At 46.8% G+C, this 24,392-nt stretch overlaps 2 protein-coding genes across 6 annotated transcripts in view; one reads left to right on the plus strand and one right to left on the minus strand.

Moving 5' to 3' along the window:
- The first annotated feature begins 2,314 nt into the window (after window positions 1-2,314).
- Window positions 2,315-8,379, plus strand: rbm42 (RNA binding motif protein 42). Of its 2 annotated transcripts, none has more exons than XM_079240876.1 (12): window positions 2,315-2,440; window positions 2,805-2,861; window positions 3,674-3,794; window positions 3,864-3,930; window positions 4,041-4,112; window positions 4,397-4,551; window positions 4,632-4,793; window positions 4,871-5,005; window positions 5,473-5,590; window positions 5,864-5,961; window positions 8,003-8,099; window positions 8,180-8,379. In XM_079240876.1, exons 2-12 carry the CDS (start codon window positions 2,806-2,808, stop codon window positions 8,290-8,292), a joined length of 1,194 nt encoding a protein of 397 aa, XP_079097002.1. In that variant the 5' UTR covers window positions 2,315-2,440; window position 2,805; the 3' UTR covers window positions 8,293-8,379. The 2 variants fall into 2 exon arrangements, with proteins under 2 accessions (XP_079097002.1, XP_079097003.1); XM_079240877.1 differs by having other exon boundaries at window positions 2,368-2,440; window positions 2,753-2,861.
- Window positions 8,380-16,150: 7,771 nt separating this feature from the next.
- Window positions 16,151-24,392, minus strand: part of ppox (protoporphyrinogen oxidase) — a gene marked incomplete at its 3' end in the record, with an annotated part of 58,280 nt that continues 50,038 nt past the window's right edge. For all 4 annotated transcript variants that reach the window (XM_079240196.1, XM_079240197.1, XM_079240198.1 and 1 more), the window contains exons 11-13: window positions 16,545-16,694; window positions 16,358-16,400; window positions 16,151-16,287 (exon numbers count right to left, since the gene is read on the minus strand). In XM_079240196.1, coding sequence (XP_079096322.1) covers window positions 16,151-16,287; window positions 16,358-16,400; window positions 16,545-16,694 — 330 coding nt within the window. The remainder of the gene's footprint in view (window positions 16,288-16,357; window positions 16,401-16,544; window positions 16,695-24,392) is intronic.

Below are 24,392 nucleotides of genomic sequence, written 5' to 3' on the forward strand. Positions count from 1 at the left end.
ATCCGGGATTCGACTATCCGGCGGACCCTCCTCTCCAGGACCCCTGAATAGACCTTACATGGGAGGCTGTGTGATTCCCCTGTAATTGGAACACACCCTCCGGTCCCCCTTCTTAAAAAGGGGGACCACCACCCCAGTCTGCCAGTCCAGCGGCACTGTCCCCGATGTCCACGCGATGCTGCAGAGGCGTGTCAGCCAGGACAGCCCCACAGAACTTAAGCCCACCTCAGCGACTTCACCCCAGAGATAGGAGAGTCCACCCCTGAGTCCCCCAGCTCTGCTTCCTCATCGGAAGACGTGTTGGTAGGATTGAGGAGGTCTTCGAAGTATTCCCTCCACCGACCCACAATGTCCCGAGTTGAAATCAGCAGCTCCCCACACAGTGTTGATGGAGCACTGCTTCCCCCTCCTGAGTCGCCGGATGGTGGACCAGAATCGCCTCAAAGCCGTCCGGAAGTCTTTCTCCATGGCCTCGCCGAACTCCTCCCATCCCCGAGTTTTTGCCTCGGCAACAGCCGAAGCCACATGCCGCTTAGCCTGTCGGTACCCATCAGCTGCCTCCAGAGTCCCACAGGCCAAGATAGGACTCCTTCTTCAGCTTGACGGCATCCTTCACTGCTGGTGTCCACCAATGAGTCCTGGGATTACCGCCACGACAGGCACCAACGACCTTACAGCCACAGCTCCGGCTGGCCGCCTCAGCAATAGAGGCACGGAACACAGCCCATTCGGACTCAATGTCCCCCGCCTCACTCGGGACATGGTTGAAGCTCTGCTGAAGGTGGGAGTTGAAGCTCGCTCTGACGGGGGACTCAGCCAGACGTTCCCAGCAGACCCTCACAACACGTTTGGGCCTGCCAGATCTGACCGGCTTCCTCCCCCACCATCTGAGCCAACTCACCACCAGGTGGTGATCAGTTGAAGCTCCGCCCCCCTCTTCACCCGAGTGTCCAAGGCAAGTGGCCACTGTGTACAAAGTCGAGAATTGAATTGCGGCCTAGAATGTCCTGGTGCCAGGTGTACATATGAACACTCTTCTACTTTAACATAGTGTTCATTTTGGACAATTCATGACGACCACAGAAGTCCAATAACGAAAGTCCAATAACGAAGTCCAATAACGAACCCATTTTGGTTCAGAGGGGGCTGGGGCACGCCTCCCAATCACTATGTCATGGACAAATACATGGAAATGCAGGTTGCCCCGTTGTCACATTAAGGCCTATTACACTATAAAGTAGTTATAGGAGCCAATTTGTTTAACTCTTCACTGACTTGTTGCTGCTAGAGGGCGCTGTATTGTTACCATGGCAGGTGATGTATATAGTGGGAATGCCTCACTGGTTGGGCAAATGTTTGGCCCGAAAGGGCAAAAGGTTTTTGACGTGGGGCGTGAGTAGATGTTGTTTCTTTCCCACAAGATCATGCATAAAAGAATGAAGATGATTGAACCTGCAATGAAGTAATCTGAGCTGAAATTAATTACAGTGAAGTGGTGCATCTTGGGCCAAGCAATCTCAGTATCTTTGTTTAGACATAGCTCCTTCAATAGTACTAATATAGATTTCGCCAGCAGAGTGTGCCCGGTGTCTCACGCATCAGTTGCTGACTCCGGCAGAAGAAGTTTAGTCAGTATGTGGCGAGACAGTGTGCACTTCTTATAACCTGTATTTTTCTGTTTTGCAGTTCTTGCAAATATAAATATGTTGCATAGGAGATGAGGTGGCCCTTCATTATCTGCAGTCTTACATTTATAAATGTCTTAATGGTGTTGCGCCTAATTTTTTATCTGACCTGCTCTTAATTATAAACCCTTGCAGACCCTGAATTCCTCTGCCTTATAGTTGATCCAGAAGTTAAGACCAAAAATTAGGAAATTATGGCAAAACCCCTCTTTGTTCCACATGCCACATGGCTGGCCAAGCTTACCTATATCATATGCTGTTTATTTTGTAATGCAGATATTCCATGTACTGTGTCACAGTTTGACAAGTTCTCAGTCAACCTAATGGAAATTAACCGAGTTCTGGGGTTGTCTTTGTTCTCTTCTTCTTATTATTATAATGATTATCATAATTATTATTATCATAATTGTTGTTGTTATTATTATTACTATGGTTTCTGTTTAAGTTGATAGTGTATTTATATGAATAATAAGAAGGTGCATACGAGGAAGTTTTTTTTTTTTCCAGATAAAAAAAGATATTTTTCAGGGAAATTCTGAAAGAAGAAGTTGCTTTTATTTAGATCAGAAAACAAATTTTACTGATTCTGATCCAGGACAGCTGGTGGCGGTAATGCACCCAAATGTGCAGCTAACCGCCGAAGAAGAAGCAGCAGCAGCAGAAGAAGAAGAAGAAGCTGCTGATTTTGAGCACAGCTGATCCTTGTAGCTCCTTCGCTGCTTTTCTTCTCGTTTCTTCTCTTCTCTAACAGACATGTACGTAGATTAATGATGGAGATGTGTGTGTGGGCGCGCGCGTGCGTTGGGATGGTTCAGCGCGCGCGATAAAACGTGATTTCTGTCTCAGTTAGCTTTAGCTTCGTTCAGAAGATAATCACCAAACTTTGAATGTTATAAACATGTAATAACGTTAATTTCTCTGGTGAAAATATGAACTTATTTCTTCCATTCTGTGATTAATGTTAGAAAATGTTAATTATGTAAAGTAGCTGCAGGAAATCAAGTTTCTGTGAAATGAATCACGTGGTTGTGGATAAGCGGTGGATATGACACCAGTTATCCTCCCAGTCAGGGCTGCTGGTTAAACTGGTCCAGAAGTTAACAGGTGTTTTCCTCCCAGCATGGCGGTGAAGTCAGGAGAGGAGCGTCTGAAAGAGATGGAGGCTGAGATGGCTCTGTGAGTATAAACCTCCTCTGCGAACCAAGAAACAGCAGCTTCACCTCTCAGAGACACAATAAGCATCATTTAAAGCTTTTCTTTTAGAGATGTTGGACAGAAAACCACACTGATGGGACAGTAAAACTTTTAAAAACAGAGTATGAAAGGAAAAAGCATCTCATCTACGTAGATGCTCACAAGTCTTAGTCAGCTTTAATTCCAACATCCAGTCTTGCTGTTTTCACAGCAGCCGCCAGGCTGTGATTAACTCCAGATAAAGTCCGGCTGGCCTGGCGGTTTCCTGCCGATGCACCATGACAGGGATCCGTCTGGAGAAGAGTTCAGAAACGTCTCCACAGCTTTGGGTCCGTCATGGAACACTTTGGAACAAATGTGGGAGAACAGGGATGTTACAAAGAAACGGTTGTCCACCCAAAACTAGGAGAAAACCAGTCCTGGAGGCTGCAGACCTTCAGCCACACCGCAGGAAGTTCTGGTCGTTCCAGACCTGCGGTCTCCAACTCCGGTCCTCGTGAGCTACAGTCCTGCAGGTTTTAGTGTTTCCCTACTACAACACACTTGAGTTAAATGAAAAGGTTCTGCAGCAACTTGTTGTCCTCTTCTGCACTTTGTTAATGAGTCGATGGTTTGGATCAGGTGTGTTGCAGCAGGGAAACCTGCAGGGTGGACCGCCGTTGGAGGCCGCTGCTTTCTGTAACTGACAGGGAGAAGAAGTAAAGCTTCTCTGATGACCTTATCGGTCCGGATGTCCTGTCTCAGACCAGCGGGTCAACTGGGTCTTCGCTCTGTACACTTTCCTGCTTCTCTAGATTTGAGCAGGAGGTTCTTGGAGGTCCAGTACCAGGAAGTCCAGCTGTCATGGAGCCGGTTCCTGTGGCTTTAGCGGTCCCGGTCGTCCGACCGATCATCGGCACAAACACCTACAGACAGGTTTGTGTTAGAGATTTATTCTCTGCTCAGAAGGAGACGTTTTCTGTCTCACGTCTCGGTGTTTCACAGGTCCAGCAGACGTTGGAGGCCAGAGCAGCTACTTTTGTGGGTCCTCCTCCCGTCTTCATGGGACCAGGTACCACAAACCTGTTTTCCTTCTGTGTGAAATCTGCTGGATGTCGTTGGGAATGTGGGTTCAGACCACACACCTGCTTTTTCTTTCACTGTGTCTCCTGTCTGTCTCAGTTCCTCCAGCCCGTCCTCCTCCACCTCCCATCATGAGACCAGCGTTTGTCCCACACATCCTGCAAAGACCGGGTAGGCTCTTCACCTCTTTCCTCCTCCTCTGGTCATGGTTCATTAGAAGCATCCAGTTCTTTACAATCTGTCTCTGGGAGGTGTGTGACTCCAGGTCTGCACACACCTGCTCACTGCCATTGCCATGGCAACTGAACTTGCTGTTGGCGTTGAAACGGCTGTGGAGGATGATGATTGAGGTTTGAGTATCAGTGAGTTGTTCCTGGACAACAGACCCCAGCAGGATCCAGGCCTTTCTGTCGCCAGGTTCCTGTCCAGATGTAAGACCTGCAGTGTGTTTCCAGGTGGTCAGCGGCTGCAGATGATGCGTGGTCCTCCAGTAGCTCCTCCTCTTCCTCGGCCGCCTCCTCCTCCCCCCATGATGGTTCCTCCTCCCCTGCAGAACCAGATCCCACAGGGTCCGTCTCCGCCCATGCAGCACATGGCTGCCGGTCCTCAGGTCAGGCAAACCGTCCCACCACGGACAGAAAGTTAACTGGTTAGTTAACCAGTTAACTCACAACCTCGTGTCTCTCTCAGGTTGGGGACATGGTCTCCATGGTGTCGGCCCCCCCTTCCAGACAGGTCCCCCAGTCCTCAGTCAAACCAACGCCGTCAATCATCCAGGCAGCTCCAACAGTGTATTCTGCTCCTCCTGCTGCGAAGAGACCCGACGTCCGGGCTCAGAGACAAGCCAGGATGGTGAGGCGTTAGTGTTGGGCAGGAATGATGCGGACGTTTGAAGCAGACGTGTGATGACGAGCAGCTTGATGTTTCAGGAGGAGCTGGCGGCTCGAGTGGCAGAGCAGCAGGCGGCGGTGATGGCTGCAGGTCTGCTGGACAAGAAGGACAGCGAGGACAACAGCGGCGTCATTGGTCCCAGCATGCGTGAGCCTGAGCCTGTCCACGTTGAGGTCAGTTCAGAGCAGTTCTCTGGTTTGATGCACTTTTTAGACGTTCATCGGCGTCCCACTGGGATCTGCACTCTGCCCACTTCTTTTAATATCATTTCCTGATGTTGTGATGCAGCAGTGTGTGATAACATAAACCTGTCATAACCTGTCGACACGTCTCCATGGAAACGTCAGGTCTCCTTGGAAACGTCAGGTCTCCATGGAAACGTCAGGTCTCCATGGAAACGTAATGTCTGCGTGCTGACTGGCACCAGGGTTCTACAGGATGCTTTAGAGTAAAAATGAGATTTGGCTCAAACTCCAGATGAATCCACTATTTGTCAGTGAGAAAGTTCCTCAGATGGTCCCCTCATGTCTGCAGTCTGATGATGTGATTGGATGAACACCCGTCTAAACACAGGACTCCTACAGCGTTGCCATAGAAACCACTGCAGCTGTGACATTATCCGTGTGTTGCGTGTCTCCAGCCTGTTGAAAGCGCCGTGGAGGACAAGAAGAAATCCAAGAACGAGAAGGTGAAGAAGTGTATCCGCACGGCAGCAGGGACGTCCTGGGAGGATGCCAGCCTCTTGGAGTGGGAATCAGGTAGGACCAGAGGACACTGTCCAGATCAGAATCACATTCTGGTCCGACAGACATGCTGAGTTGGATCCGCTTGGATCTGGTCCAGACCATCAGAGGTCATTCCTCCTGTTTCACAGTTGGGTCGGGTAACTCCACGTTTCATGTTGAAATAAATCAGGATTCTGCTGCAAGCAGAAGCTTGAAAACCGTCAGTACTCGTGGTGATGATGTCATGTGACCTTGTGACGCCTGACAGTTACAACCCGGTCAGATGTGGTTCTTTCCTCCCTGCAGACGATTTCCGGATCTTCTGTGGCGATCTTGGTAATGAGGTGAACGATGACATCCTGGCCCGAGCCTTCAGCAGATACCCGTCCTTCCTCAAAGCCAAGGTTGGTTCTGGATCTGGAAGGGTCTCTGGTCCTGATAGTCGGTTTGTTTGGACCAGAGTCAGACCTGATGAAACAACAAAGTGCAACGCTCTCCATCGGATTGAACCAAATCTCCCGGACTTTCCAAAAGCCTCCTACTGATCCTCAGAGATTTCTGGACTTATTAGGTTGGATCAGACCAGGTTCCTGAAACCCGTTTTATTGTTTTGTTTTTTCTTTTTAAAATTGCCATTCCGGAAACCGCAGGAAGACCAAAGACAATATCTAGCACAGATTCTGGACAATCCGAACCCTGCGGACCGACTCGGCTCTTTTCAGACCTGCTTGGGAGGCAGGGACCGCAAGAGTAGATACCAGGATATGGTGCAAAGATCTTTCTAAAAGACCTCAGCTCACAAAGGTCCTGCATGTTTACAGCAGGAATAAACAAGTTTACAGCAGGAATAAACGAGTTTACAGCAGGAATAAACATGTTTACAGCGGAAATAAACATGTTTACAGCGGAAATAAACATGTTTACAGCGGAAATAAACATGTTTACAGCAGAAATAAACATGCTTACAGCAGAAATAAACATGCTTACAGCAGAAATAAACATGCTTACAGCAGGAATAAATGAGTTTACAGCAGGAATAAACGAGTTTACAGCGGAAATAAACATGTTTACAGCGGAAATAAACATGCTTACAGCAGGAATAAACGAGTTTACAGCAGGAATAAACAGGTTTACAGCAGGAATAAACGAGTTTACAGCGGAAATAAACATGCTTACAGCAGGAATAAACGAGTTCACAGCAGGAATAAACAGGTTTACAGCAGGAATAAACGAGTTTACAGCAGGAATAAACAGGTTTACAGCAGGAATAAACAGGTTTACAGCAGGAATAAACAGGTTTACAGCAGGAATAAACAGGTTTACAGCAGGAATAAACAGGTTTACAGCAGAAATAAACAGGTTTACAGCAGGAATAAACAGGTTTACAGCAGGAATAAACGAGTTTACAGCGGAAATAAACATGTTTACAGCAGAAATAAACATGCTTACAGCAGGAATAAACGAGTTTACAGCAGGAATAAACGAGTTTACAGCAGGAATAAACGAGTTTACAGCAGGAATAAACGAGTTTACAGCAGGAATAAACGAGTTTACAGCAGGAATAAACATGTTTACAGCAGAAATAAACATGCTTACAGCAGGAATAAACGAGTTTACAGCAGGAATAAACGAGTTTACAGCAGGAATAAACGAGTTTACAGCAGGAATAAACGAGTTTACAGCAGGAATAAACGAGTTTACAGCAGGAATAAACGAGTTTACAGCAGGAATAAACATGTTTACAGCAGGAATAAACGAGTTTACAGCAGGAATAAACGAGTTTACAGCAGGAATAAACAGGTTTACAGCAGGAATAAACAGGTTTACAGCAGGAATAAACAGGTTTACAGCAGAAATAAACATGTTTACAGCAGAAATAAACATGTTTACAGCCTGGTACATAACATTTTAGGTTTATAGGTCAGGTTTACCTTCATGACAACTGTGGGGGGAGTGAATTTTTTTCTAACTCGCCCGTTTAAAAGTAATTTAATCTCGAAATTCGGCATATTTAGGGGCGTGTCCTTTTGATTGACAGGTACCCGATCTCCCGCTTCAAGTCAGAAGAACGTAGAACAACCGCGGTTTTTAGCCGGTTAACGTGACTTAGCTTTAGTCCCATCTCACCCAAGTCCCTTGTCTTTTAACACCTCGTTCCCCTAAATGTCTCGCGTCGTTAAATGCCTCCGACGTTCTCTCCACCTCAGTCAGCTGTTTAAAAACTTTTCTTTAATCTTAATCAGCAAAACTGCGGAAGCGACAAGTTTCTTCTTTTAGGCTTTTCCACCATAACTCCGCCCATGTGAAACGTCTGACCAACCACACGATACGTCTCAGAGCCTCCTGACACAAATGTTGTGCCCGTCTAAGCGTCCATGTCCCCAGCCACGTCCAGGTGGACGACGGATGGCCGACGCTTCAGTGTTTGTGTTTTGTCGTCTCCAGGTTGTCAGAGATAAACGGACAGGAAAAACCAAAGGCTACGGTTTCGTCAGCTTCAAAGATCCAAACGACTACGTCCGAGCCATGAGAGAGATGAACGGTGAGTGGACGCACCAACACACACACCTGCATGGTTGCCATGGCGATTCCCTGACAGGAGGCGCAATGCTCTATCCTCAGGGAAGTACGTGGGCAGTCGGCCGATCAAACTGAGGAAGAGCATGTGGAAAGACCGGAACATCGAGGTTGTCCGCAAGAAACAGAAGGAGAAGAAGAAACTGGGCCTCAGATAGACAGACTCGTCCGTTTTACTTGTTATTGTTTTTGTTTTGTTGTTTTCAGTCATGGTTGAAAATAAAACTGAGCTTGTTCAGTCTGGATTTGTTCATTCTGAAACATTTCTGGTTCAGTAAACTTCTAGAACTGTGTCTGATCTGGAGGGATACTGGGATCGTTCAGGTCCATGTCAACCAGAAGGATCTTCTGAAGGAGGACCAGGAAAACAGTGCTGAATCCATCCAGACTCCACAGAACCAGACCTGCTGCATGATAAATAGTTTAGATTTTCCTTTAGGGAAGGCTCCCTCCTCCCCCTCCAGCAGAACATACCTGATAGCCACACCCTGCATATAAACAGAGCGTTAGGATGAAAATACAAAGTAGAGAAGAAGAAACTCGGAACATAAACATGGCTGAGAAAATGCAGGAATACGGCTCGGTTTATTTGCCTCCTCCTGCTAAACAGCCGAGAAAGAGAAAATTGTTGGTGGAAAAAGCTGCGGATAAAAAAGCCTCGGATCACGCAAGGAGCAGAACCAGAGGGGGAGGAGCCAGTGCAGGGGGAGGGGTTAATACAGGGGCGGAGCCAAGACGAGGAGGAGCTAAGACAGGGTGCTAGCTCCACAACATTTCCTACCCCAGGTTTGAGGCTCTAGAAACATCAGAGTCCAAGCAGGAAGCCAGCAAGGAGCAGGTCATGTGATCACAAGTCTCCAGATCTGTTCCAGGTAGATGAATGGATGAAAATGAGAAATACTTTATTAATCCCCAAAGGGAAATATTGTAGTATATAATAATAATAACTAGAGGAGGTCTTGTTCCAGAGGCTGATGGCTGCTGGCAGGAATGATCTTCTGTATCTTTCAGTCTTACATCGGACCTGAAGAAGCCTCTCACTGAACACACTTTGTTGTTTCATCACTGTGTTGTGGAGAGGGTGTGAAGAATCCTCCATCATCTTCATCAGCTTGTGCAGCATTCTTCTTTGGACAATCAGCTCCAGCGGCTCCAGAGTTACTCCAAGCACAGAAGCAGCTTTCTGGATCAGTTTGTTGATTCTCTTCAAGTCTCTGGTTCTGATGCTACTACCCCAGCAGATGCTGCAAAGCTGACTGCACTCTCCACAACAGACTTATAGAAGATATGCAACATCTTGGTGCAGACGTTAAACCATCTCAGCTTCCTTAAGAAGTACAGTCTGCTCTGACCTTTCTTGTAGATGTAGTCAGTGTTGCATTTCCAGTCCAGTTTGTTGTCCAGCTGAACTCCAAGATACTTGTATTCCTCCACCACCTCCACCTCCTCTCCCAGGATGGAAACAGTGCTTTGTTTATTCTTCTTCCTCCTGAAGTCAACAATCATCTCTTTTGTTTTGCTGCTATTTAATATGAGATGATTGTCACCGCACCATTTAACAAACTGACTGACCAGTTCTCTGTACTCTGCTTCTTGTCCATCCCTGATACACCCCACAACTGCAGAGTCATCAGAGTATTTCTGCAGATGACAGGACTCAGAGTTGGACTGGAAGTCTGAGGTGTACAGTGTGAAGAGGAATGGCCAGAGTACAGTTCCTTGTGGTGCACCAGTGCTGCTGACCTCCATCTCAGACACACAACCTTTCAGTCTCACAAACTGGGGTCTGTTTGTGAGGTAGTCATAGATCCAGGTGGTTGTGGAGGTATCCACCTGGAATTTATGGAGCTTCTTACATAACAAAGCAGCTGAATGGTATTAAAAGCACTGAGAAATGAAAGAACATGACCCTCAGAGTGCTGCCTGAATGGTCCAGATGAGAGTGTGCTCTCTGGAGCAGGTATATGATGGCATCTTCAACCCCAAGTCCATTACCATATGCAAACTGGAATGGGTCCTGAAAGGTGTTTACTTGCTTGTTGAGGTGAGCCAGTAAGAGTCTCTCCAGGACTTTCATGATGTGAGATGTCAGGGCAACTGGTCTGTAGCCACTTGGTTCAGCTGGTTGTGTTTTTTTAGGCACTGGAACAAGGCAGGAGGTTTTCCACAGCACTGGGACTCTATTTTGTCTCAGACTGGTGTTGAAAAGGTGCTGGAGAATCGGACATAGTTGTTTTGAGCAGGTCTTGAGAACTCTGGGACTGACACCATCTGGACCTGCAGCCTTGTTCTGGTTCAGTTTCTCAAGTTGCTTCATAACCTGATTGCAGGAGACAAACAAGGTGGAGGTCTCAGGATGTCCTGATGTGGAGGGAGATGAAGCTGTGTTCTGGTCCATGACTGAGCTGCAGGGTGACAGATTGGAGGCGTGACAGGAAAGCAGTGGGCTTATGGAGGGTGTGTGGTCTGTTGGGCTGGAGGTAGGGGGTGAACTGAACCTGTTGAAGAATATGTTCAGCTCATTAGCTCTGTCCAGACCTCCATCAGGCTGGTCCCCCTTTAACTTGAAGCCGGTGATCTTCTTCATTCCAGACCACACATCCCTCAGGTTATTCTGCTGGAGCTGACTTTCTAACTTCTTCCTGTAGTCCTCCTTGCACTTCTTAGTTTGGGTTTTAAGTTGTTTTTGTGTTGCCCTCAATAACTCCCTGTCTCCATCCCTGAAGGCTTTCTTTTTGATGTTCAGCAGCTTTTTCAGGTCACTGGTGATCCAGGGTTTGTTATTGGGGAAGCACCTCACTGTTCTTGTTGGGACGATGCTGTCCACACAGAAGTTTATGTAATCTGTCACACACTCAGTCATGGCGTTGATGTCGTCTCCATGAGGTTCACAGAGGACGTTCCAGTCTGTAGCCTCAAAGCCTCCTCTAAGAGCATCTTCAGCTTCAGCAGACCAGATGTTGATAGTCTTTGTGATGACTGGTTGCTGCTGAACGATGGGCTTGTAGGTGGAGGTGAGAAGAACCAGATTATGGTCAGATCTTCCTAAAGGAGGCAGGGCAGAACAACTGTATCCATTATTCATATTTGCATAAAATAAGTCCAACATCTTATTTTCTCTGGTGGAGCAGCTGACAAACTGCTGGAATGTTGGTAGAGTTGCAGAGAGGGAGACATTGTTGAAGTCTCCGGAGATCGCCATGAATGAGTTTGGATGCTGTGTTTGTAGCCGAGCAACGACGGAGCTGATGACGTCACAGGCTGTGTCTGGTGCGGTACCAGGTATTATATAAACCGCTACCAGAATAACACAGGTAAACTCTCTGGGTAAATAATATGGACGGAAGCTCACAGCTAACAGTTCCATGTCCCTTGTGCATATCTTCTCCTTGACAGTAACATGTCCAGGATGACACCAACGCTGGTTAACCAGCACTGCAATTCCACCACCCTTTAGCTTTCTGCTGTGTTGTCTACTGCGGTCTGCACGGACCGTTTTAAAGCCCGGTACAGACACATTACAGTCAGGGATGTGTTCATGCAGCCATGTCTCGGTGAAGCACATAATACTGCACTCTCTGTATTCTTTCTGAGACCTTGTTAGCATCTGGAGCTCGTCCGTTTTGTTAGCTAGTGATCTCACATTACCCATGATGACGGTCAGGAGAAATGGTTTAAATCTCCATCGTTTTCTCCTCTGTCTGACTCCCGCTCTGCATCCTCTTCTCTTTCTTTTCAACTCCATCGGGATTTGATTTGTTGTTTCGCTGATAATCCTGATTTGGGAGAGTTTAATTAGTTGATCCCGTCTTGAAAGAGCAAAAATATGCAGAAAAATCTTCCTTGCAGCACACCCTCCGAACCGGCATGAAATCCTCAGAGAAAAAAAAACCAAAACTTGTTTGAGATAATATCTATGAGGGAAGAGTTTGTACTTTTAAAAAATCAAGATAGCAAGTCAGAGCTACTACAATTTGCTGCCAACAGACGGCGCAATCTAGAATGGAATTGAAAAGATCCAAAAAAAAGAAAAAGATCCAGCTCGACTTTAATAAACAGACTTAAATAAAAACTTTTATCCAGTCAGCTGATGCAGTTTAACCCTTTAACATTGTATATGTCAGGTTTGATCCAGTTGCTGCATCATTTTATGGTATAAATGTATCTCCAGACTGTACGCTGTAGTAGTCTTCTGCTTCCTGGTGTACGCCTTGTGCACTACAATCCTGACATGGTACATATAGAATGTTTTTCACATTCTACAGGATGAAGCTTGTGGACAAAGAACATCCATTTAGTTAATTAGTTTATTTTGTTTTCTTTGTATTAGTCACAATCAGTTTGTCCATTTAAAAACAACAACAAAACAATCAAGTAAAACAAAAACAAAATAGGCAGAACTAAAGCTTGTATGCCTAATAATGTACACTTACATGTAGTTACCTGAAATTATACAAATAACAAAAGCAGATGCATTACATACACAATGTGTGTCTTTTATAAAGAGAAATCACTTATAAAGTTGCATATCTCTCAAAAATAAAGTGATAAATAATCTTTTTAAATAGAAATAAAGAATTACAATTTTTTACCGCATTACTGAGTTTATTCCACAGTTGAACCCCCGAAAGGACAAACATCTACAGAGGAAGTAATGACTTCCATCCCTCTACTTCCAAGAGGGATGTTGGAACAATAAATTTACAACTGTCTCTCAAGTTATACTTAGTCTGCTGAAGCTTAAAGTAATTTTGGACACCTTCTCGTTTAGCCTTGAACATAACTTGTATCGTCTTATAGTGAACTAAATAATCAAATTTCATGAGTTTTGATTTAATAAATAATGGATGTGTGTGATCATAATGTCCAACATTATTTATAAAGCGTTTGGCATGTTTTTGTAATAGAATAATGTCATTCAGAGTTGTCTTGTGGGCGCCACCCTACAGTTCAACACAGTATGACATATACGGAAGTATTAAGGTACAGTAGATTATAGACAATGCTTTTTTGTTTTGGTAATAAATCTTTAGTTTTGTACAAGATACCAAGCATTTTCTCATTTTAACCTTTATGTAATGCACATGGTCTTTCCAGGTTAATTTAGAATCTATTATAACCCCTAGAAATTTCACATCAAAAACTTTCAATTTCAGTGCCATGTATTGTTAATTTGACCTCTTTAAGTGACTCTTTTTTCCTTCCAAATATCAAGAATTTAGTTTTAGATACATTCAGTGACAACTTATTTCTGTCAAACCAGGTTTTGAATAAAATCAATCCTTTTTCTATTAATGATAGGAGCTCATTTAATTTTTTGCCTGAACAAACTAAAGTAGTATCATCAGCAAATATAAACCATTTAAATATGTCTGACAAATTACAAATATTGTTTATGAAAATAAGTTTTGGGCCAATCACAGAATCTTGAGGTACTCCACATGTTATGGTCTCCAGTCCAGATACAGTATCTTTTAGATGGACACATTGTTGACAATTTTCTAAGTAACTTTTGACCCAATAGAGAACATGTACCACGAATCCCATAGTTTTCACATTTTTTAAAATAATTGACCATATGGTCAATAGTATCAAAAGCTCACTGTAGATCAAGAAAATACCTATTGAAATTTCATTTTTATCCAAAACAGAACTAACCTGCTCAAGCATATTTATGATAGCATAGGTGTTGATGAAATCCATATTGTTCTTCACTAAATAACCTTTTTTTTTTCTCTTCTCTAGAATTTTAGAAAATTGATGACAAATAGATATTGGCCTATATTTCTACAGAAGATGCTTATTGCCATTTTCAAAAATTGGAATAACCTTCATATCATCTGGAACTATACCACTCAGAAATGATTGATTAAAAATATGAGTGAGTGGTTTAACTATTTCATCAATAACTTCTTTAATAATCATCATATCTATGTGATTTATGTTTTTTTTTTTTTTTTTAAAAGCCGTTACTGTATCAATAACATCCTTTTCAGTCAGTCCACATAGACACATAGGCTTCATATTTACTTTAACTATATTATCAAGGAGAAACTTATCTGTATCCTGTACTGAATTTTATTTTGCTAGGGATGGCCCCATGTCAACAAAATAGTTATTTAATTCATCTGGGATCATTTGCTTATTTTCTATTTTTTGTTTACTGTTCTTACAGAAACAATGTGGAACTTCTTTATTGTTGAATCTATTCAAAACCTGATTTATTACATTCCAAATTTGTTTAATATTTGTCTTGCAATTTTCAAAGTTTTTATTATAATACAGTTTCTTTTGTATCCTTAAGAGTGAAATTAATTTATTTTTGTAAGTTTTATATTCCCTCAAGTTTTCATCAGTTCTATTTTTTAAATATTTCACAAAGAATATTTTTCTTATGACATGCTTTTTGCAGACCTGTTGTTATCCAAGGGTTCCTTTTACATTTTTCTTTTTGATAGAATCTTATCATTGGACAATGACAATCATAGAGTTCAGACCATCTAGACAAATATACCACATAAGCCTCATTTGGATCATCGACAGACGCCATCCCATTCATAATGAGCTAGCTTTGTTTTAAATGCTTTAATAGCTTCTGGCGTTTTAGCTCTTATCAAAATACCTACCTGATTCTGTAGTCTCTTATTAGGTTTTATATTTGAAATATTCACAAAGACGGGAAAATGGTCAGTAATATCGCTCATCAAAAGACAACTAAGAAATATCGTCAATGTTAGTAAAAAATATTATCTAGAAGAGTTGCACTTTCTTGAGTTACCCTTGTGGGCTTATCAATTATGGGTCTTAAACCATAACTAAACATTTCATTCATAAAAAATAAAAGTTGGTTTATGAGTTTTCCATTTAAATAAATCAACATTGAAATCACCACAAACAAAAACTGACTTCTGTTTACTGAAGTTACCCAAAACCTTAGATAAACAACCAATAAAGGGCTCAATATAAATACCAGGAGTTTTATAAATACAACATAAGAATATACTATTATCTTTATCAATTTTAATCTGAATAGTCAGGCTTTCCATTACATCACCTAAAACTAAAGTATGAACAACTTCACAACTCAGATTGATCAAATATAACCCTTTTGATTTGCATCTGCATTCATTCAACTAATTTAACAAAATGAAGCTCTTAGAAATAACTAATATTTCTGAACATAGTCTGCAACACAGCTAAGTTGCTGGAACTCCTGGATTTTCACAGACGGACCCCAGAAAAAAACTGATAAACTGGCAGTGAGGCAGATGTAGATCCATGTGGGACAGCACAGCTAAGCGGCATGTGCTGAGGAGTACTGGACTAACACCTAAAGCAGTTTAAAACCTCTGAATGTTACACTCTGATCCACGCCTGAGGGATCCCTTCGTCTCCAGTGAATCCAGTTTGAACTGGTCTTAAACTGTCGGGTTCCAGTGTCACTTCCAGTCAGAAGAAACCAAACTTCAGCATCGTTCTAACTCAGACCAGAGTCACAGAACTTTATTAACATAATCATTTATTATCAGGGTTTCCAATTCAACCAGGAGCAAAGATCACGTCCTGGAGGTTGACAGAACCTCAAACATATTTTCAGCTCAGCAGTTTCACTGTGTTCAGGACAAATAACCAGCACGGCCTGAGCACCGCAGCATGTGTCGCTAACATGATAACGTCAGCAGATCTACCCCGCCCCCCGCTTCCCAACAGCATCACTCAGACCCCAACCCCCACTTGCATCACTCCAACCTCGGCCCCTACCTGCATCACACAGACCCCGCCCCCCCACCTGCATCACTCAGACCCCGCCCCCCACCTGCATCACTCAGACCCCGCCCCCCCACCTGCATCACTCAGACCCCGCCCCCCACCTGCATCACTCAGACCCCGCCCCCCACTTGCATCACTCCAACCTCGGCCCCTACCTGCATCACACAGACCCCGCCCCTCCACCTGCATCACTCAGACCCCGCCCCCCACCTGCATCACTCAGACCCCGCCCCCCACCTGCATCACTCAGACCCCGCCCCCCAACAACTGGTCCACAGCAGTCCGACCACTGAAGATGACATCATTTACCGACACGCCATCAAAGGAGGAACCGGTCAGCGACAGCGACAGGTTGTTGTCCTTTACGAAGCTCCGCAGGGACTCTGGAAAACCAAACGAAATGTTGTTTCTGCCTCACTTCCAGACAGACTTTTCCACAAGCCCGCTACTCACCAACTCTCTGATGATGTCCCAGCTGGTACTGAGGTATGCAGTCCTGAGGGGGAAACATCACCAAGTTTTCAGTTTGTTGCCATGAAAACTAGAATTCTTAACACGGGAAAAGCAAAAAAAAAAAAAAAAAAAAAAGTTTTCTTTAAAAGAAGCAATAAAAAAAAGAAAATGTGATTTCTGCTGTTACCCTGTGGAGAGTTACTCGACTCCAACTGGGAGCTGCAGACACACCAAGATGGCTGCAAACCGCACCAGTTGCCCTCAACAACAGACTCTCTGCTGTCACGGACTCTGGAGGTCCAAATGCTTCCTGGAACCAGGCTCCACCCATCATCACCTGGGAAAAGTACGTTAGCTCAGGTTAAAGGTGAACTTATATTCACATTTAAAGCAGCTGGTGGTAAAGCTCTGGTCCTTCAACCGCAGATGGACATGATGGATGTCACTGGGTATGTTTTTACTGATCGCTAACTTAAATCCTGGTATCCAGAGGAGTTCACGTTCAGAAAGGTGTCTAGGTCCTTTATGTTAGACCCCGATCATCACCCCCCCACCACCACACTGGATGGTTTCTCTGCACCTTTCCAAACAAACCGGACCTGTCCAGTCTCCTTCTGAAGGGCCCATTTCTGCCCAACGATTCAGAGACAACGGAGAGTTTCATCTGTCTCCTGTGTGTTTTCAAGGAGCTTCGCTGTCCGTTACTTGATGCAGAAAACGGAGCAGAACTCCTGGAAACCAGTGGGGCAGTGTTGAGTTGTACAGCTAGCACAAAAAGAAACAAACCAGAGAAGACGACGCAGAAATGACCAAACAAAAAGCACCAGAAGAAGAAAAAGAACAATAAATAAGATTGTAATTTTCTTCTTGTGGTGTTTTTGTCATTTTTTTAATTAACATTTATTATTATAGAAATACAGTTGTACAAAGTGTGAAAATAAAGTATCAAAACTGTACAATTCAGAAGTTAACGGAACATAAACAAAAACAGAAAAAGAAAAGATTAAATAAACAGAACCACATAAAACAACTTAACTCAAAGAAAAAAAACCACTTAACAGATCTGCTATACATTAAAGTTAAACTGTTTCCAAAATTTAATTGTTTTTGTTCATTGATTTTTCTTTTTTAGACTCTCAATGTTGTTCCAAAACACGCCAAGGACTGTTAATCTAAAGTTGTAAAATGAGGGTAAAAAATCATTTTGTGCAAGTAGTATTTAGCTAATTACTAAATGAATGCTATATTTTTCATTGGCTGATAGATTTGAGTTAGTGATTACAAGAAGTATTTCCACTTTGCTCAGATAAAAATCTCTTATCTTGTGAGAGATGTATCAAAAAGGAAGTTAGATGGAAAGATCAACAACAACATGCTCATGGCTTCTCCCTCACATCCACATGTACAGGTGTTAGATACCGTTGGAAAGAATTTATATGCTGATGGAGCAGTAGGATAATCACGTTCCAGAGTTTTTAGTCCAGGAATGTCCATCGGTGTTTACATGTAGGAGTTGTGACAGGATTCAGTAGGTTTCCAATAAAACCATTGTTGTTACATCTATTATCCGTAACTAAGATGTCAGAAATAATTAGTGGCTGCTGTTCAAGACAGAGAAGCATCTAAATCAAATTAAACTTTATTGATTTGGAACCCGTCAGGACGAACCGGCTATGACAAACCCGCCAGGTCGACCCTCGGTCAGGACGAACCCGGCCAAGACGACCCTTGGCCAGGATGACCCTCGGTCAGGAAGAACCTCGGAAAGGATGACCCTCGCCCAGGACGACCCTCGGTCAGGACAAACCCCGCCACAACCAACCTCGTAAGGACGACCCTCGGCCAGGACGAACCCAGTAGGAGGAACCCCGCCAGGACGACCCTCGGCCAGGAGGAACCCAGTAGGACAAACCCCGCCAGGACGACCCTCGGCCAGGATGACCCTCGGTCAGGAAGAACCTCGGAAAGGATGACCCTCGCCCAGGACGACCCTCGGTCAGGACGGCCCTTGGCCAGGACAAACCTCGCCACAACCAACCTCGTAAGGACGACCCTCGGTCAGGACCAAACCTGTCAGGACGACCCTCTGTCAGGACGAATTCCGCGAGTACGACCCTCGGCCAGGACGGCCCTTGGCCAGGACCAACCCCGTCAGGATGATCCTCGGCCAGGACGACCCTCGGTTAGTACGAACCCCGTCAGGACAACCCTTGGTCAGGACGAATTCCACCAGGACGACCCTTTGCCAAGACGATCCTCGGCCAGGACGACCCTCAGCCAGGACGAACCCAGTAGGACAAACCCCGCCAAGACGACCCTCGGCCAGGATGAACCCAGTAGGATTAACCCCGCCAGGATGACGCCCTGGAAAGACGACCCACAGCCAGGACGAATTCTGCCAGGACGACCCTCGGCCAGGACCAACCCCGTAAGGAAAAAACCTGCCAGGATGACCCTCGGTCAGGAAGAACCTCGGAAAGGATGACCCTCGCCCAGGATGACCCTCGGTCAGGACGGCCCTTGGCCAGGACAAACCCCGCCACAACCAACCTCGTAAGGACGACCCTCGGCCAGGACGAACCCAGTAGGAGGAACCCCGCCAGGACGACCCTCGGCCAGGAGGAACCCAGTAGGACAAACCCCGCCAGGACGACCCTCGGCCAGGACGAACCCAGTAGGATGAACCCCGCTAGGAAGACCCCCTGGAAAGACGACCCACACCCAGGACGACCCCTCGGCCAGGACGAACCCCGTCAGGACAAATTCCGCAAGGACGACCCTCGCCCAGGACGACCCTAGGTCAGTATGAATTCCGCCAGGACGACCCTCAGCCAGGAAAAGCCCTGCCAGGACAACCCCGGGCAAGACGACCCTCGGCCAGGCCAAATTCCGCAAAGACGACGCTCGGTCAGGACGATCCTCGGCCAAGACGACCCTCGGCCAGGACGAACCCCGCCAGGACGAACTGCTGGAGAGACAACCCTCAGTCAGGCCGAATTCCGCCAGGATTACCCTCGGCCAGGACCAACACCGTGCGGACGACCCTTGGTCAGGACGAATTCCGCCAGGACGATCCTCTGCCCGGACGATCCTCGGCCAGGACGACCCTCGGCCAGGACGACCCCCAGGCAAGACGAACCTCAGCCAGGACCAACCCCGTCAGGAAAAAACCTGCCAGGATGACCCTCGGTCAGGAAGAACCTCGGAAAGGATGACCCTCGCCCAGGACGACCCTCGGTCAGGACGGCCCTTGGCCAGGACAAACCCCGCCACAACCAACCTCGTAAGGACGACCCTCGGCCAGGACGAACCCAGTAGGAGGAACCCCGCCAGGACGACCCTCGGCCAGGAGGAACCCAGTAGGACAAACCCCGCCAGGACGACCCTCGGCCAGGACGAACCCAGTAGGATGAACCCCGCTAGGAAGACCCCCTGGAAAGACGACCCACACCCAGGACGACCCCTCGGCCAGGACGAACCCCGTCAGGACAAATTCCGCAAGGACGACCCTCGCCCAGGACGACCCTAGGTCAGTATGAATTCCGCCAGGACGACCCTCAGCCAGGAAAAGCCCTGCCAGGACAACCCCGGGCAAGACGACCCTCGGCCAGGCCAAATTCCGCAACGACGACGCTCGGTCAGGACGATCCTCGGCCAGGACGAACCCCGCCAGGACGAACTGCTGGAGAGACAACCCTCAGTCAGGCCGAATTCCGCCAGGATTACCCTCGGCCAGGACCAACACCGTGCGGACGACCCTTGGTCAGGACGAATTCCGCCAGGACGATCCTCTGCCAGGACGACCCTCGGCCAGGACGACCACCAGGCAAGACGAACCTCAGCCAGGACGAATTCCGCCATGACGACCCTCGGCCAGGACGAATTCTGCCAGGACGGCCCTCGGCCAGGATGGCCCTTGGCCACGACAAACCCCGCCACGACCAACCTCGTAAGGACGACCCTCTGTCAGTACCAAACCTGTCAGGACGACCCTCGATCAAAACCAAACCTGTAAGGACGACCCTCGGTCAGGTCGACACTCGGTCAGGACGAATTCCGCCAGGATGATCCTCGGCCAGGACGACCCTCGGTCAGGACGAATTCCGCCAGTACGACCCTGGCCAGGACAAAACCCCGCCAGGACGCCCTCGGCCAGGACGGCCCATGGCCAGGACCAACCCGGTGAGGCCGACCCTCGGTCAGAATGGCCCTCGGCCAGGACAAACCCCGTCAGAACGACCCTCGGTCAGGACAAACCCCGTCAGAACGACCCTCGGTCAGGACGAACCCCGTCAGGACAACCCTCGGTCAGGACGAACCCCGCCATGACGACCCTTGGCCAGGATGAACCCTGTTAGGACGACCCTTGTTCAGGACGAATTCCACCAGGACGACCCTTGGCCAAGACGATCCTTTGCAAAGTCGACCCTCTGCCAGGATGACCCTCGGCCAGGATGAACCCAGTAGGACCAACCCCGCCAGGACAACCCTCGGCCAGGACGACCCTCAGTCAGGACGACCCTCGGCCAGGATGACCCTGGGTCAGGAAGACCCTCGGTCAGGATGACCCTCGGCCAGGAAAAACCCCACCAGTACAAACCCCGCCAGGACGACCCTCGGTAAGGACGACCCTCGGTAAGGACGACCCTCGGCCAGGACGACCCTCGGCCAAGACGACCCTCGGCCAGGACGACCCTCGGCCAGGATGACCCTCGGTAAGGAAGACCCACGGTAAGGATGATCCTCGCCAAGGACGACCCTCGGCAAGGACAAACCCCTCCAGGACCAACCCCGTCAGGACGACCCTGGATCAGGCCGAATTCGGCCAGGACGACCCTCAGCCAGGACGACCCTCAGCCAAGACGACCCTGGGTCAGGACGACCCTCGGCCAGGACGACCCTCGGCCAGGATGACCCTCGGTAAGGAAGACCCACGGTAAGGATGATCCTCGCCAAGGACGACCCTCGGTCAGGATGACCCTCGCCCAAGACGACCCTCGGCAAGGACAAACCCCTCCAGGACCAACCCCGTCAGGACGACCCTCGATCAGGCTGAATTCGGCCAGGACGACCCTCAGCCAGGACGACCCTCGGCCAGGACGAACCCCGTCAGGACGACCCTTGGTCAGGACAAATTCCGCCAGGACGATCCTCGGCCAGGACGACCCGCGGCCAGGACGACCCGCGGCCAGGACGAACCCCGCCAGGATGACTCTCGGCCAGGACGACCCCTCGGCCGGGACGAACCCTGTCAGGATGACCCTTGGTCAGGACGAATTCCGCCAGGACGACCCTCGGCCAGGACCAACCCCATCAGGACGACCCTCGGTCTGGACGAACCCCATAAGGACGACCCTCGCTCAGGATGAATTCCGCCAGTACGACCCTCGGCCAGGACGAACCCCGCCAGGATGACTCTCGGCCAGGACGACCCCTGCCAGGACGACCCCAGACAGGACGACCCCAGACAGGACGACCCCCGGCCAGGACAAATTCCACAATGACGACCCTCGGCCAGGATGAATTCCGCCAGGACCACCCTCGGCCAGGACGAACCCAGTAGGACTAACCCTCGGCCAGGACGACCTTCGGCCAGGACGACTTTCGGCCAGGACGACCCTCGGCCAGGACGACCCTCGGCCAGGATGACCCCAGGCCATGACGACCCCCGGCGAGGACCAACCCGGCTGACTAAACAGGTGCAGCTCACCTGTTTGGGGAGGATCCCCATTAAAAAAAAAACACTGAAACTAAAAAGTTAAAAGATAAAATAAAATAAGAAAGAAACAAGATAAAATAACTAAAGAAAACAAAAGAATAAAAATAAACCTATAATTCTGTAAAACAGTAATTAGAACAATAAGATTAAACATAATATAGAAATACATAAATTTAGGTAAGACAATGATATATAAAAGATAAAAATGAATAAATAAATAAACACATGAATAAAAAATTGATTTTATCAATTATAAGTAAAAGCTAGAATATAAAGGTCTTTAGCCTCTTTGTACAAAGATTTGCAGTCTTTGTGGCTCTGAGGTCCTCTGGCAGGCTGTTCCAGAGGGGAAGACCATAAAACTGGAACCAGGTGTTGCCGTAGGTTTTAGTTCTAACTTTTGAGATATTTAAAAGGCCGGTACCAGAAGACATCAGGGTCCGCGAGGGCTTATGATGTGAAACAGGGTCAAATAAATAAGAAGACCTAAAACCATTAGGACATTTAAAAACAACGAAAGAAGCTTAAAATCTACCTGGATGCTCAGCGCCAGAGAAATAATACTCGCAGGAATAGACTCACTTACCATGTAAAACTCTCCTTGTGAAATTATAATTCCATATTTTTCCATAAACATCTCATAGGAGTAAAATTGATCATTTGCATTTAGTAGATCATTCACCGTGCTAACATTATTTATAGACCAATTATGTAGTAAAGTGTTTTGTGTGTAATATATAGGCGTTGTTCCACAGTAAACAGTTATGTGGGAAAAACTGTGAGATTCTTTTCATTCATAGACAGCTTTTTTTCATTTATGGTGACGTTCTTTTCCATCTATGTACCCTTTAACTCCAATAAAGTGGGCTTTGCTACCGTCCTTGTGACTGGCCACTGCACAGCTCGTCTTCTTTCGTCAAGTCCTTCCCAAGACGTAGATAAGTGTTGTTTTGTGCAGCTCTCCAGATGGAGTGGAGCGTGAAGAGGATGATGATCTTGTCAGCTCTTCTTCGCAGCCTGCATGTGATGACGATGCCTTCAGTTGCTTGAGTTCACAGTTCAGGTGCGATCTTCTGACATTTATCTGTCACTCTGTGCTTGCTGTTCTCGTTCTCTTCTTCTGCTCAGCCGCAGAGATGTCAGGACCATCTCCGCTTCTTACGCCCGTTAAACGCTCTTTTAGTGACATTGTTTCCATCTGGGGCTTTTCACATTGCTTTTTTAGTGCAGTATTGTTGATTTCTTCATGTGCAATCTCGAGAGACTTTTACCTTTTTGGTATCTGCTGCGTTGCTGCTTATCAAACACCCAGTTCATCTGTCCTTAACAGTCTTCAGGATGGTCATCTGTAACTCATACATGGATAGCTCTGCGTGCCTGCTGATGAGTTCCTGGGTGTCCACGGGCACATCCTTGGGAGTTGTGATCATCATGTCTTTTCGCTTAAATTCAGTTTTATTTAGTTAGTGGCTCATTTTCTCTCTTCTCATCTTTGTTTGAGGCATTTGCTAGTTTGAAACTCACCAAACAGTTTTCTTTCAAAGCTATTTTTTGTAGTATATCTAAGTAACAATTTCAGTCTCAAAGTATGTCAGTTCTTTAGCAAGTATTTAACTAAGTCGGTATGCAAAATTTCAGGTTCTTTTAAGCATTTATTTTCCACTCATCAGGAAACCGAGGACCTGTACAGGACTTTGAGAAATATATTGAAGAGATTAATGACTGAATGTGCCTAAACTTTCTTTAGCTAAACAAAAACAAAACTGAGGTGATCGTCTTTGGAGCCAAAGAGAAACGACCACAGATAACCACAGAGCATCATTCTGTACACCTAAAAACCACCAACCAGGCCAGAAATCTGGCTGTAGTGATGGACTCAGACTAAAAACCACCAACCAGGCCATGAATATGGGTGTAGCGGTGGACTCGGACCTAGAGACCACCAACCAGGCCATGAATATGGGTGTAGCGGTGGACTCGGCCCTAGAGACCACCAACCAGGCCATGAATATGGGTGTAGCGGTGGACTTGGACCTAGAGACCACCAACCAGGCCATGAATATGGGTGTAGCGGTGGACTCGGACCTAGAGACCACCAACCAGGCCATGAATATGGGTGTAGCGGTGGACTCGGACCTAGAGACTACCAACCAGGCCATGAATATGGGTGTAGCGGTGGACTCGGACCTAGAGACCACCAACCAGGCCATGAATATGGGTGTAGCGGTGGACTCGGACCTAGAGACTACCAACCAGGCCATGAATATGGGTGTAGCGGTGGACTCGGACCTAGAGACCACCAACCAGGCCATGAAT

The sequence above is a fragment of the Telmatherina bonti genome (genome assembly GCF_933228915.1).
Source record: "Telmatherina bonti genome assembly, chromosome: 5".
Classification (NCBI taxonomy): domain Eukaryota; kingdom Metazoa; phylum Chordata; class Actinopteri; order Atheriniformes; family Telmatherinidae; genus Telmatherina; species Telmatherina bonti.

Coding starts and splice junctions, on each gene's coding strand:
- rbm42 (XM_079240876.1), top strand. CDS start 2,806: ATGGCGGTGAAGTCAGGAGAGGAGCGTCTGAAAGAGATGGAGGCTGAG. Junction 4,113..4,396: donor ACACATCCTGCAAAGACCGG/GTAGGCTCTTCA, acceptor GTGTGTTTCCAG/GTGGTCAGCGGCTGCAGATG. Junction 5,006..5,472: donor CTGAGCCTGTCCACGTTGAG/GTCAGTTCAGAG, acceptor GCGTGTCTCCAG/CCTGTTGAAAGCGCCGTGGA.